The sequence below is a fragment of the Xenopus laevis genome, chromosome 1S (assembly GCF_017654675.1).
Source record: "Xenopus laevis strain J_2021 chromosome 1S, Xenopus_laevis_v10.1, whole genome shotgun sequence".
Classification (NCBI taxonomy): domain Eukaryota; kingdom Metazoa; phylum Chordata; class Amphibia; order Anura; family Pipidae; genus Xenopus; species Xenopus laevis.
The window spans coordinates 9,730,356-9,745,875 of record NC_054372.1 but is presented as its reverse complement, the minus strand read 5'-3'; the positions used below and the strand labels follow the sequence as shown (position 1 = coordinate 9,745,875).

The 15,520-nt window shown below is 37.1% G+C and overlaps 1 protein-coding gene and 1 long non-coding RNA gene across 2 annotated transcripts in view; one reads left to right on the top strand and one right to left on the bottom strand.

Annotated features, from left to right (window-relative positions):
* Positions 1 to 6,319: 6,319 nt before the first annotated feature.
* Positions 6,320 to 7,536, bottom strand: LOC108706510. The gene is made up of 2 exons (XR_001934108.2): positions 7,266 to 7,536; positions 6,320 to 6,615 (listed from the first exon to the last, which is right to left on the bottom strand). It is a non-coding gene; the product is annotated as an uncharacterized LOC108706510 (long non-coding RNA).
* A 214-nt stretch (positions 7,537 to 7,750) lies between these two features.
* Positions 7,751 to 15,520, top strand: part of kdm3a.S (lysine (K)-specific demethylase 3A S homeolog) — a gene marked incomplete at its 5' end in the record, with an annotated part of 45,770 nt that continues 38,000 nt past the window's right edge. Inside the window, 2 exon segments of the mRNA NM_001095502.1 lie at positions 7,751 to 7,877; positions 9,963 to 10,148. Coding sequence (NP_001088971.1) covers positions 9,981 to 10,148 — 168 coding nt within the window.

Here is a 15,520-nt window from a genome sequence, read left to right as displayed (position 1 = left end):
AAGGAAACATTTCATATAATGTTCATATTCAGTTATACGATTCAAATTTCCTTATAATATGTAATGGTGCCAAGAAAAAACATTTTAAAAAGCATTTTACCTTCTAGAAATGTCATTATATCAGAGCTGAAGAGAACATTTTCTCTAAGCTGAAATGAGTGGGAGTGGCTCTACATTCTCTTACAGGAAGTGGTCACAGTACTGTCTGTCAGTAGCAGAGAAACCCCTCCCATGTTCCTCCGTGTCTCTCTCTGTTCCCAGTGATTGTTTCAAAATATATACGAACAGTACATATTCATATAGTAAGTTACACATTTGCAGAACAACACCTGTTGGTTTTTCTGTAACTCCCTACAACTGATACTGTTTCTGTACATTAGGGGGCACATTTACTTTGAGTGAAGGAATAGAATAAAAAAAAACTTCGAATTTCGAATGATTTTTTTGGCTACTTCGACCATCGAATTGGCTACTTTGACCTTCGACTATGAATCGAACGATTCAAACTAAAAATCGATCGAATTGAACTACTGTCTCTTTAAAAAAAACTTTAACCCCTTACTTCGCCAAGTAAAACCTACCGAACCTCAATGTTAGCCTATGGGGAAGGTCCCCATAGGCTTTCCTAGCAATTTCTGATCGAAGGAAAATCGTTTGAGCAGTAAATCCTTCGACTTCGATATTCTAAGTATTTAACTTCGACAGTCGAATATCGATGGTTAATTAACCCTCGATATTCGACCCTAAGTAAATGTGCCCCCGTGTGTGTTTGGCCACAGCCATTGTACAGCAACTAGATAACTAAATAGTGATGTGCAGAAAGATTATTATGCAGGGTATTAAAGAGGAAAAATGTTCAGAAACAAGTTGCTATTTCAAAACAATATAATAAGTTTGTGCAGAGAATGGTAAAGGAAGCCATGCACTTTATGGATGGATTACATTGCTGAAACTTTTTGGTTTAGTAAAAATACTTACACATGATATGCTTACTACATTAGTTGTGCAGGACAGCAGTGACCCAATCAGCTTGGGTGGGTTGGAAGGCCAAAAGAAAAATAAATAAACATTTCATGCAATGGTATGAGCTGCCAACCATCATTTATCAATTTACTAAGTAAACATAAATACTTAAGTGAATTTAAAACCACCAGGTTTGATAAAATAATCAATAAACATTGAACAATTGCATGTTATTTGAACATGTTAAAATGATCAAATCTATTTAACATATTAATATCTGCTTGGTCTTGAATATCCATCATTTACAATTAGAACCAAAAAAAGGTTAAACCTCAAAAATAAATATGAACCAAGAAGCTAACTTACAACAAAGTCTGGCTATTAAATAAATATGAATTCAACTTGAAATATAACTGTTCTTGGACGTCGTATTTGTTATTTTAAAGGGGAGGTATCGCAAAAATGTAAATTTAATATAAGCTTCATCATACTGAAGTAAGAGACTTTCTAAACACAATCTATTCTGTACCGTTTCTGAAATAATCAAGTCTATCTTCACTATTCCTCTCTCAGCATCTGTTTCTCTTCATTCTCTCTTCATGCAGCAGTTGGGTGTCAGATATTCATTGACAGTTAGATCCAATATATCTTATAGGGGAGCTCCTTTTGCCTAGAAGATGTATTAGAGCTCACTCTATTAAAATCACCAGACATCATGTCTCTCTACATGCAGGATTTATGCAAAAGGCAGTTATTTTGTTAGATTTGGTTTGTACTGGAATCAGTTATTTGAGAGAACTCTAATACATCTGCTAGGAAAGGAGCCCCCCTATAAGATATATTGGATCTAACTGTCAATGAATATCTGACACCCAACTGCTGCATGAAGACAGAATGAAGAGAAACAGATGCTGAGAGAGGAATAGTGAAGATAAACTTGATTATTTCAGAAATTCTTAATAGATTGTATTAACGTTTCTTTTTTCAGTATGATAAAGTGTATATTACATTTTCATTTTTTGATAGCTCCCCTTTAACCATTTGTTATAATGACTAGTTTTTATATAATCTACCCTCATAGTTTCAATTTCTGTATCAAAAACATTCCTAGAGTCATCCACTTATAACATTTCAGCAATGTGATGTGAGATGGCATCGTTTCACCAATTTAAAAGGCAAATAATATAAAAACCAAAGCATAAGAAACTCGAGTGGTGATGTAATCTAAATATTAAAGGAACGGTAACGTCAAAAAATAAAAGTGTTTTAAAGTAATAAAAATATAATGCAGTGTTGCCCCGCACTGGTAAAACTGATGTGTTTGCTTCAGAAACACTACTATTGTTTATATAAATAAGCTGCTGTGTAGCAATGGGGGCAGCCATTCAAAGGAGAAAAGGCTCAAGTTACACCGCAGATAGTAAATAAGCTCTGTCTGTTTAATGGTGTTATCTGTTATCCATTAGTTAACCTGTGCCATATAGCTGTTTTTCAATTTCCGCCATTGCTCCACAGCAGCTTGTTTATATGAACTATAGTAGTGTTTCTGAAGCAAACACATCAGTTTTACCAGTGCAGGGCAACATTACATGATATTTTCATTACTTTAAAGCACTTTCATTTTTTGGTGTTACTGTTCCTTTAATGATGAAAGCCTTTTCAATTAATGAGACTAAAATATCTACATTAAATAGATATCCACCCAAAATCTGTTATTTTGGCAGAATGAAAAAATATGCAATTCAAACGAATACTTTAATATAATTTTTGAACCCTTTCTGTGCTCTGGTTCTAGCACTTAAAAACAATGCAGAGATCAGTTCTCCTAGATTCTGAAGAATAAAGAACCAGTTGTGCAGAGAATATATATACAGCCAGACAAGTAATACTTTTAAATTGCAATCACTTTTGCAAATACAGTAACTTTAAAGGAGAAGGAAAGGTTAAAACTAAGTAAGCCTTATCAGAAAGGTCCATCTAAATATACCAGTAAACCCCCCAAGTAATGTTGCTCTGAGTCCCCTGTCAAAAGAAATACTGCATTTCTTTCCTTCTATTGTGTACACAAGGGCTTCTGTATCAGACTTCCTGCCTTCAGCTTAAACCTCATTGCCCTGGGCAAGAGCATGCTCAGTTTGCTCCTCTTCCCCCTGCCCCTCCCTTCTCTGCTGTAATCTGAGCCCAGAGCAGGGACAGACTCAGACAGGAAGTGATGTCACACCATGTTAATACTGCAGCTCCTATTCTAAACAAACAGAGAGTTTCTAGAGCTTTTTACTCAGGTATGGTAAAACATTCTACAGAATAAATATAGCATTCTAGCTTGCACTATTGCAGCTAATCTATTGGCAATAAAATGCCTCCGTAGCTTTCCTTCTCCTTTAAAACAAGATATGTAATTCATGCATAGTGGAAAGTTGCTTAGAAGAATATTTTACATATATATTTTTTATAGAGTGGAGATCCCTTCAATTAATAAAACTGTTAAGTCCTGATTTATCTATTAGGAAATATAACTCACTTAACTATTAAATAACAATTAACCACAGGATAAATCTATGTATAAACTAAGTTATCAACATCGTACAAAATGTTTCAAAATGTTACAACCTATAAAATCTAGTCTTTCCTGAGCAGCAATACTTTTATACTATTATTACAACAAAGTAAAATGATACATTTTCAATATGAATATTAAGACCTTAGAACCATGGTACTGTTATTTAGGTAAGTTTCATTTTAAGTTTCATTTTAATGGATATTTATTAAAGTAACTAAGTTTTAATGCTTTACTCTGAATTTAGATGTGCTCTAATTTATCAACATTCAAATTCGTATTTTTAACATGAATCAAATTTCTTTGTGTTAAAACTCATTCATTCAAATTAAGGTCTACAAATCTCTAATGTCCGAAATGTATTAAGCACAAATCTTTCCTTAGCAGCATGAAATACTTACTGTATTATTACAACAAAGTAAATGATACATTTTCAATATGAATATCAAGACCTAAGAACCATGGTCTACTGTGATTGTGGTAAGATTAATTTTAATTGATATTTTTTAAAAAAAAGTAATTACGTTTTAATGCTTTACTCTGAATTTAGATGTGCTCTAATTTATCAACATTCAAATTTGTATTTTTAACATGATTCAAATTTATTTGAGCTAAAACTCATTGATTCAAATTAAGGTCTACAAATCTCTAATGTCCGAAATGTATTAAGTGCAAATTTTTCAAAAAAACTCAAACGTAAAACATTGCCATCTAAAAGCTAAAAGTCAATGGGAGATGTCCAAAAGCAAAGTTTAAGCTTTTTTTTCATTTAAATGATAAGTGCAATTGAAGTCTTTCTCATGGTTTTATTCAATGAAGTTTTTTTTTAAATTCAAATTGTTAATAAATAAGCAAATATTTAAGTTTGGTAAAATGTTGCATTTATTTGAATAAAAAAAACTCTAAAATTCACAAATTCAAATTTTGATATAGAGGCCTCCCTCTGTTTCTTTTGGCTGTACTTAAATATTGTATACATAACTACTGCACAACACAAATACAAAATATTACTTAAGGAAATTTTGGGGTAATAAAAATCAACGATTTGAGTCATTTTTTGCAAGCGAATATGTCAAAAGTATTGCATGAGGTATAAAAATATCCAAAACAGTACATTAAGTCATTAATGTATAATGTAAACAACACACTTAAAATGTAAATTTAAATGCTAAATTGAATTTCTGAAGTATGGACTACAAATATTGCCTTATCTTTTTATAAAACAACATTATTTGCTAATTTGTGTATAAATATTATTATTTTGTATAAAAATGATGTTAATACAATAATATTTTTATATATTAACATTATCTTGATTTAAATGTTGACGAAAATATTTCTTGTCCATAAAAGTATGTTAATATTTGCAACACAAAGTATTGAAGGACATTGAAATATTGCTTACATATGTATGTTATACCTCATCATAATCTGTTCATATCATGAAACTACATCAACAGTTATTTCTAGGCTAACAAAAATTGAGGAAAAAAAAGAAATCAATAAATGTATATATTTTTCCATTAACTTCATGAAGTTTGATTAACATTTTGTTTAAAAAAATTCCAATTCACAAACATATTTCAGCTTTTTTGTTGACACCCTTGTTTTATGACTGGAATGCAAATAATGTTTTTAATATGTATATATATATATATATATATATATATATATATATATATATATATAATGCTTCAAAAAGTACCTGCACTCTTACACAGTCCAATGGTGGGTGCTTGGTCAGAGCTTAGCATACAAAGTTCAAATTGGACCACGTTGGAAATGTTGGAAAACACAAGTGATGGTTTAATAAAATCATTTGAAAAACATAAATATTTAAAATATATTAAAAGGATCACATCAAATGCGACGGGCAAGTCACCTGCCCTTTTTCAAGCTAGATAATAAGGGCAGGTGACTTGCCCGAAACGTCGCATTTGATGTAATACTATCTATGATTGGGGACTGAACGGAGTTCCATATGGAGGCTGAGCACCGGAATGAACGCTATATGTGAGTGTGCTGGGGTAAACGTCTAAGTACTGTACTATATATATATATATATATATCTATATATATATATATAAAAACTTTTAATAGTCTTTGCAAAAAGTCTTCTACCTCAACATATCTATAAAACTATTTTAAATGTTAGTTTTTAGATAATCATTTGTTAAAATGATTAATATTCTGCAATTTACATTAACTAATGTTGTGTTTATGGAGGACAAGCCACTAGGACATCAATTAAAAACTTATCAAGTTAGGACTGTGGTCCAGATACACCAGCCCACAGTCCCTCAGCACAAAGAAGTGGAAATCCATGAGCAACAGAAAGATGTGTCGATGGGCACCCTGGAAATCTATGGAAAGAACATGATAATATATCTTTATATCAACTAGATTTACAAAGTCGCACACATCTCATACCTAGAGGAGCTTATCATATGTTGATTCATTGTAAAGCTATATTAACATTATCAACTTGAATTAAAATATATATATAGTTAAAGTTGAAAACTCAGCATTTGAATCAAGAAGACTTGCATATCTTCTAATAATGATCATATATGAATATGCTACCTATATCGACTGTAAAAATATGATTGATATGACTGTAATTTCATTGGATCGGCCGATTGATAAACATACTTAATTCTAATATATACAAGTGTGTGTATTATATATATATATATAAATAGTTGATACATTGTACCAGTCTGGATGGCTTGGAATGTAATTATCAAATAAAGGAATGAAGATTTTAATGATCCTGGAGATAACGTATTTCAATAAGAGTCTCTAAATATATGATTTAATTCTAATATACAAAATTATATCATTTCCACATATTCGGCATGAGCCTACATCATTTGTTGTCATTATAACCTTAAAAAAATGGAATATTTACCACACAGACATCTTGTTCCCACCCACATAGAACATTCCTTAAAATGATTGATTATAATTCCATATTTTATGGAAATTAATTTATATGCCAACAACAAAAATGAACGTAAAATGTAAAAACTCCTTGATGTCCATAAGAATATAATTTTCACAGTTGGGTAATATCCTCACATCTTCGTTAGAACCTAAAAAGAAATTCATCAAATAAACAACAGTTGTACCTCAACACAATTAATGTTGGTAAGTAATTTCATGTCAATATACTCAAGTTGTCTAAAAAAAAAAACAATTCCCAACCCATAAAAGTAACTCATTTCTAACTGGGATTGAGTTTACAGGCTTCATTCATCATGAAAACCAAGGACTATGGAAACATTCCATTAGAAGAACCAACATCCAATGAGATTGCAAGAAAGCCCTGGGCTTGGCCAAGAGAATCCTCCATTACAGGGCAAGAGAACCTGCCCACAAAGAGAGCACATAAAATGGCCGCCAAGCCCTTGCCCATCCCTGCCGCTTTCTGTTAAGACACGCCCCTCACTCTACAGCCAACCACCCGGTACTCAGTTATTGGCTACACCCAAGCGTGTCTGTTCTAGGAGTAGGAATAGTTTTCTCTTTACACATTCATGATCAACCAAGCCATTAGCCTTTGTTCCACCCTTCGCTTAACCATGAAACAAGATGGCAGCCGAAAAGAAATCGGACGCCTCGTTCTGGTGTAGACTAATGACTGCGCATGCTAGTCCCACCCATCGGCAGCTGCCACCCTTCCCATCCCCCAACTCTAAAATCTTCCCCCGCTGCAGACGCTTGGAGCTGCACGTATACCAACCCTTTTACAGACGACAGATTCCTCCGCGTCCTGGGACTATTTCCCGATCCCTTACATCCCAAATTCTATTGCGGTAACCGACTGCAGACTTTATTATTAGCTCGGTCGCGGAAAAGCAAGAGGCCTTTTCCCTTACGTATACACCTATTGTAGATATAACACGGCTTGGGACTACATTTTCAATGAAATGTGTAGCCCAATGAGAGTTTTTAAAAGCGCGGAGGAATACTTGGCAACTGGCTTTCTGTGTGAGGATGCGTCATTGGATTCCCCAGCGCAGGAGGAGCGGAAGCGGTTTGGTGGGAGGTGCCTAGGGGCGCTTGGCAACTAGCTTCTGATTGACAACCCTATGGGCCGGCCAATGGCAAAGAGGACAGTGCTTGCACTCCACGCCTACCGTATAGCTGGCAGCCAATCATGAGTAGGGGGCGTGGACGGGGCTGTGCGCGTGCAGTGTTTGTCCACTTGGTCTGGGAATAGTAGTGGCTGGCAGTGAGTGAGACTGGCTGCGTGTGACTGACAAAAGGAGCATATTCTTCATTTATTTTGTGCTAGTTCCCTCAGTTTACAGACTTAGCAGATTGCTAGATGTTTTCGTCGACGATATAGAAGGTGAGAGCCCGTCGTGTTCATTATCTGCTGTTGGGATTGTGTGTGTGTGTGGGGGGAAATCGTAGTTGAACTAGAGCTGCCAATGGCTGTGGAGTTGTATGTAACAGGCAGGCGTGGGGGAGGGGAATAAGAACGTGGAGGGCAAGTGACTGTGTCAGTTGGGGGAGGCACCTGCTCTCAAGAGCTTGCAATCTACTTCATGCCCCAATTTGGGCAGTGCCTCTTATTCCCTACACTGCCTTCTCTGCATCCAATGATGTGCTGCTTTTAAAGGGGACCTCCACCAATAAACTCCCCAGTAAATGTAATTAACTTGTCAATACACTCACGTTCAACCTTTTCCCTGGCTGCTATTTATACATGGGATTTCACTTGAGCACCCTGTGATTATTTTATCCCTTTCTCTTCTGACTCAGACTGCAGTTCTTCTTCAGGTCTTGCTCATCAGCTGCCTCCTTGCTACATTGTTTCAGCAGTGCCAAGCAGCAGTGCAGACTGTGCTCTCAATAACAATTACATTGTATACAATTAGAATCTGTAACATATTATGTTATAAAGTTGCAGTTTTCTTTCATATATATATATATATATATATATATATATATATATATATATATATATATATATATATATATATATATATATATATGGAAAAAGTTTGGGAAGCCCCTCTCAGCCCGCATAATAATTTACCCCACTTTCAACAAAAAAAGTTAACCGTGTTATGTCTTTCATTTCCCAGGAACATCCGAGTACTGGGTTGCTACTTTGAAAGCTCTGCCAATGATAAACCTCCAAAGAATTAAGGGGAGTTCCCAAACTTTTTTCATATGACTGTAAATAAACAAACCGGGTTTAACTGGTGCCAACTAAAAGTGCAGGTTGCGTTGGGTTTACTGGATGTTGAGGAGGAAAGAATCATAGGTCGGTTGCCCAACTTTCATCCAGCTGTTAAAGTTCAAGTCCCATCATCATCATCTTCCTTGGAGAGTGTTCCGTGTCGAATTGGGATGCCAGGGGCCCACCAGAAAACCTAAGACCGTGGGCCCACTCTTCAAACTAATTTTCCTCCTCTCCTCACTAAACCTATCTATTCTCCTAGCCTTGTATATCTACTATATTCTTCCATTATTAAGCATTTTTCCCATAAAGAAATAGGGAATGAACATGAAATAGGCTAAATGGTTAGAAACAAGAGAACTGACACATGTTTTCCTGGTGGGCCAGTCCGACGCTGGGAGTGGTGTTGATTGGGAGTTGAAGTGACCACATGATGGACATTACTGATTGAAACTCAACAATGTCCCTTTTGGTCAATGGTCTGACTCAATTTGGATAATTCTTTGGTAGCAGGAACAAGAGCGCTAATTTCTCTTTGATAGTCATGATATGATGGGAATTGTGATACAATGGCTTGTGACCAACTGACAGTTTAATGTCCCAGATGAATGCCATCAAAACGTGCCCTGTTATTTTCTCTAACATTTGGCATTTTTGTAGTATATCTAGTACTCTCTCTAGTTATTGCTGTGCATGAGTCATGTTTGACAGTGCTCACAGTGCTTCCTAGACAGCTGAGTTCCTACGATAAAGGACTAGCAACATCAACATTTTTATTAAAAAAAATTTGTTAGTATACATAGAAAAAAAAAAAACACCAAGACAAATTAAATTTTAAAATCACAAAGCCTTTATTAAGTAATAACTTACCGAAACTCTCCGTCTCTTCAGAAACGGCGTCAATCCATCGTGCGACGCTTGATTTCTTCTCCCTGGCTATCTCCTATATGGAAGGCAGGGAGGAGAAATCGAGTGCCGTACGATGGATCTCCGGGTGAACAACCCCTTAAACAGAGTTTTGAAAGCTGCTACTGTTGGTGGCATTAGTCTATGGTCTAACCTTCAGAATAAACCCAAGTTTCGTTATATGTTCTGTTCCCTGATATTGTTTTTTTAGTCCCTTACTTTGGATGTAGAATGACCCCCCCCCCCATTCTTCTGTTTGGCTAACACACTTCTTAAATGATTTCCCAAAGTTGAGAGTAAGTCAGTGCTTAACCCTGTTATTTTGACTGCTTGTTCCAGGCGTAAGTGCCAGTGAAGATGGTGCTCACTCAGCAAGAGAACTTGACTGTCCTCGTGGGTCAGCGCTTTGTGTGCCTCCTTGGGAAGGATTTGCAGGTGGACCCGGACACTGTTTCTAAATGGCCCTGGAAAAGCGGGATTGTCCGAGCCGCTTCCCATAAGGATCTTCACTGCCCTGAGATAAAGGTAAGTCACTCGCAAATCTGCTCTCCCTCCCTTTGAGCTATTTGTAATGAAATTCCTGCAGCAGTCGGAAGGGGAAAGCAGTTGGCATGGGCTAAAGGTTCATGTTGGATTCTGCATTGTGTTAGTGTGGCTTATATATAAAGTCAAGAGCTTCTAGTGCTGGTTGTTGTTGCATGAATGTAATTTTAGTGTGGTCCAACTGATGTATGTGTGTATATTTTTATTTGTATAGCGCTCATTAAGGGCAAAGCACTGCACAGCAAAACAATAAATGAAAACAAACAAGGGATCACTGCAATAATACGTAACAATAAGTACATTATAAGTAATACAACTCACATAAATTTAAAATATAATTACAATACAGATTAAGTGCTCGGTGTCAAGGGGACAAAAGGATGGAGGACCCTACCCCGTAGGGCTCACAGTCTAAATGGGAGGGTAACTTACAGATAGAATTCGGAGGAGTATAAAGTGCTGTAGGTTAAAGTGTGTAACACGGTTATATAAGTGCCAGTTCAAGCATGAACAACACTGCTGTGATACATTTTGGAGTAATTATATACCAGTGGGAAGTGGACACTTAGTATAGACATGGACCTGCCAATACACTGCAGCCTATGAAATAAATGTGTATATTTCTTTACTCAAACTCCATCGCCTCGTTTTGTGTTTACATCCGTCGTTCCACCCACACTCTCTCCACATGTAGCTGAGGGGAGGGGAAAGCATCATAGTCCCAACCCCTAATTCAGTGGAGGCAAATGTACGGCCTGGTCGCTGCTGAGGATCATGTACAAGAAGTAGTGTAGGACTTACACACATAATTGTGTATGATGCTCCTTCCTTGACTACTATCTCTTAAGTCCCATTCTGAAACGATTCCTTTCCATACTGCGCTGCCAATGCCTCTCTCACTCACAGTCCAACACCCCTTTTTGCTACTACCAGCACATTTATATAGCTGTACAAGAACTGGAAATATTAATCTGTCTATGGCAAGGAAAGCCTTCTTGTCTGTTTCACACCCCCAATCAAAATATATAATAACTTGACTTACATTAACAGTTATGCCCCTCTGAACAATATTCTTGATGTGATGTGTTTTATATCAAACTCATCTACTTGACTTTTTTCAACATTTTTCATTCTACATTCTTTCTTTAAATCAAAATCTCCCCCATGCATGGATTCTTAAACCTACACTTTCAACTCATTTATGGAAGCATAAGCCCAGTAATTTAACATTTGAACTCAAAGCTGCATGATTAAGCCTGATCATTGATAAAAACGTGAAATAAAGACTTCTGACATTTCGTTGGACACCAGTCTTGGATGGTTCCACCAGCTGACCAGTTGTATCCTTATACAAGTACAGGTATAGGATCCCTTATCCAAAAACCGATTATCCAGAATGGTCCGAATTACGGAAAGGCTGTCTCCCATAGACTAATTTTTCTCCAAATTATCCACATTTTTAATAATAAAACAGTAGCTTGTACTTGATCCCTGCTAAGATATAATTAATCCTTATTGGAAGCAAAACCAGCCTATTGGGTTTATTTAATGTTTACATGATTTTCTAGTAGACTTAAGGTATGAAGATAAAAATTACAGAAAGATCCGTTATCTGGAAAGCATCAGGTCCCAGCATTCTGGATAACAGGTCCCATACCTGTATAGGGAAAGGCTTGGAAAGACCATAGGCATTAGCAGGACAGTGCTTTACAAGACTTCTATAATGTGCAAAGGACGTACATATATAATAAGTCAAGAGCTTCTAGTGCTGGTTCTTGGTGAATGAATGTACATAGCCCTTTATATTACATAGCAGCAGAGAGTGCCGAATTGGTTCAAATGAAAATAGACAAGGTCTTCAGATGTATAAGAATATGTGCAGTTGTGTTGGAGAACAGTGCTGCAATTGTATGGGGCTCTAACAACAACCATCAGACACGAGGGAAAGGAATGACATGATCTTCAAAGGAATTTTTTTGTGTTTCATATATAGCTTAGTGTTCCACATAGCACTTTGAACCCCAACAGTGTTTCACACGAATTAGGTTGAGAAAACTCACTACAATAAAGTTTCAAGCCACGGATAAGAAGGGATAGACATTTATAGTGCATTTTAGTGGTTTATTGCAAGTGGTCAGTGTTTTATGAATTGAGTCATTTTTGAGTTGTCCAATGATTCTACTTGAGAGAGTGATACCAGACATAAATATTAAAAATGTTCGTTTGAGGGGCTGTCGTGCTTTGTATGTGCTTGGGAAGCAACTTATCAAATATTAAGCCATTTGGAAATCTGGGCCAAGATCACTTGTAAGGGTTAGATGGTATTGTGTTGTTTCTACATGTAAGGGTCAGGGCACACGCTCAGATTCGGGGGGGTTTGTCGCCGGCGACAAATCTCCTCTTCTTCGGGACGACTAATCTCCCTGAACTGCCTCCCGCCGGCTAGAATGTTATTCAACTGCGGGAAGGCACTCGGAGCACTTACTTTTCCGAAGACGCCCAAAGTTGCCTCACGAGGAAATATCGGGCGACTTTGGAAAACAAAGCGTTCCGAGTGCCATCCTGCCGGTGATTTACATTCTAGCCGGCGAGAGGCAGTTTGGCCCGAAGAAGAGGGGATTTTTCGTTGGGTGACTAATCTCCCCGAATCTAAACGTGTGCCCTGACACTAAAGAGGGTAGTGTGCAACTTGAGAAGCTGCAGTTGGGTGCTGAGGCTTGACTATCTTATCCCGTTTAACATGCTAGACTAGATGTACAGGAATGCCTGTGACTTTGCATGTTTCATAGATATAATATGTGTAACTTTAGTTAGTGGTTTTCTGACAAAACTACTGTCAACTTCCTTTTTTGAATGAAAATCCACATGTTCTAGAGAAGGAGGAACTGCCTCTTGCAAGTGCACTAGTTTATCTCGGCATCAATGTGGTGTCAATACTCCACTCATTTCTTGTCTTTGTGTCCCATTAAAGGTTAAAGGAGAACTATCAAAAAATAAATTGAATTATAAGCTTCAGCATACTGAAATAAGAAACTTTCTAAATACAATCAATTAAATATCCTGCATCTTTTCTGAAATAATCAAGTTTATCATCACTATTCCTCTCTCAGCATCTGTTTCTCTTCATTCTCTCTTTATGCAGCAGTTGGTTGTCTGATATTCATTGACAGTTAGATCCATTATATCTTATAGGGGGGCTTCCTTTCCTAGCAGATGTATTAGAGCTCACTCAAATAACGGATTCCAGTACAAACAAAATAACTGTATTTTGCACAAATCCTGCATGTAGAGAGACATGATGTCTGGTGATTTTAATAGTGAGCTCTAATACATCTTCTAGGCAAAAGGAGCCCCCCTATAAGATATATTGGATCTAACTGTCAGTGAATATCTGACACCCAACTCCTGCATGAAAAGAGAATGAAGAGAATGAGTTCACTCAAATAACTGATTCCAGTACAAACAAAATGTAACAAAATAACTGCCTTTTGCACAAATCCTGCATGTAGAGAGACATGATGTCTGGTGATTTTAATAGAGTGAGCTCTAATACATCTTCTAGTTTCTTTTTTTTTTGTCATTTATATATTTTGATCACCTTTTTGTGCCTAAATTTGCCAAGGTGAGCAAATGAGAAACCTCTGTGAGTTTGCTTTTGAGTTACGTGCTCTAAAAGGTTTCATTTTAGAATGTACCCATTTTAATTTTCTTCTGAATTTCGGAAATTTCACTAGTTGTCTGCTGCCTTCTTCAGAACCGATTCAATCTTGTGTCCATATGCTTTGTCTTTATTTGGTGTCGTGGAAATCCAGGGGCCCTTGGAGCTCTTTGTGCAGAGTGCTTTCCCTGGGCATGTCCTTAGCTAGCCGTGTGCTGGGGGGGGGGCTTCTTTATTTCCCATCCCCCAGGCCAGCTTGATTTGGAAGGCTCTGTTTATCTCCCTTGCTGAGTATGTGCACTCGGCCCTGACAAAGGGAGGGGAGGGCGTTGCTGTATGATGTACAAGTGGAAGGCTGTCGTCTCCCTGCTTTCATTCTGCTGGTGTGGAACTTACAAATAAATCATGTTGACTTGTCTTTGGCTGATCATTTACCTTTCCACACACACCAGTTAACTTTGCTTTCTTGTTTCAAGGCTACGACTTGTCATAAAAGTCCAGACTTAGAGCTTTTATATATTTTATTTTGGCTGCCCCCTCATCCCGTTGTGTAGAGCCTTGTGGGCAAAGGGCACATTATTGTAAGGGAATGCAGCAAGTAGTACTTTTTTTCCAGCAAATCTAGTATTGCGAGTACTAGAGCATAGTTTAAAGGGGTTGTTCACCTTCAAACACTTTTTTTCAGTTCATTGGTTTCAGATTGATCTCCAGAAATAACGCCTTTTTTTTCCCAATTACTTCCTATTTTCTAGTTGTGGATGTTTTTCTAATATTGTATAGTATTGATGTGTATATTGTAGAGCAGTGATCCCCAACCAGTAGCTCGTGAGCAACATGTTGCTCTCCAACCCCTTGGATGTTGCTCCCAGTGATCTCAAAGCAGATGCTTATTTTTTAATTCCAGTCTTGGAGGCAGGTTTTGGTTGTATAAAAACCAGGTGCACTGCCAAATAGATCCTCAATGTATGTTGACAATCCACATAGAGGCTACCAAATGGCCAATCACAGCATTTGGCACCCCAAGAACATTTTTCATGCTAGCGTTGCTCCCCAACTCCTTTTACTTCTCAATATTGCTCACAGGTTCAGAAGGTTGGGGATCCCTGTTGTAGAGTATGGAAGAGTAAAGTTCCAATTTTCACCTTCTAAAGCAGCTGTGGGATACATTTAGTTGATAAATGTAGTTTTGTTAAAGGCAGCTATAAGAATTGATACAATAGTTGCTCATATTCTACAGATACTGCTGAGAATTGTATCAACTAAATGTAGCAAATTGTAACAGTTCAGATCTGCTCCTGGATCACTGAGCTGCCAGACTGAGAAACGAACATTAAAGTTTAAACTTCAGTTTTGGGGAAAGATGTAAAGCAATTGAAAAAAGTAATGGTTTATGATCCGAAAACAACTGAACTAGGCATGCACCCATTCCAGGATTCGGTTCGGGATTCAGATTTAGCAGAATCTGTCTGCCCGGCCGAACTGAATCCTAATTTGCATATGCAAATTATGGACTGGAAGGGAAATCGCGTGACTTTTTGTCACAAAATATGGATGTCATGATACAGGCCTGTAATAGTTAATAAAACAGGCCAAGGTATCATGAGAAATATTTCTGCCAACATCTAAATCAGACACATAACAGGCCTCTTTTCACTATGGTCAGAGGGGTCAGAGCTGTAATTCCCTCCTCCATACC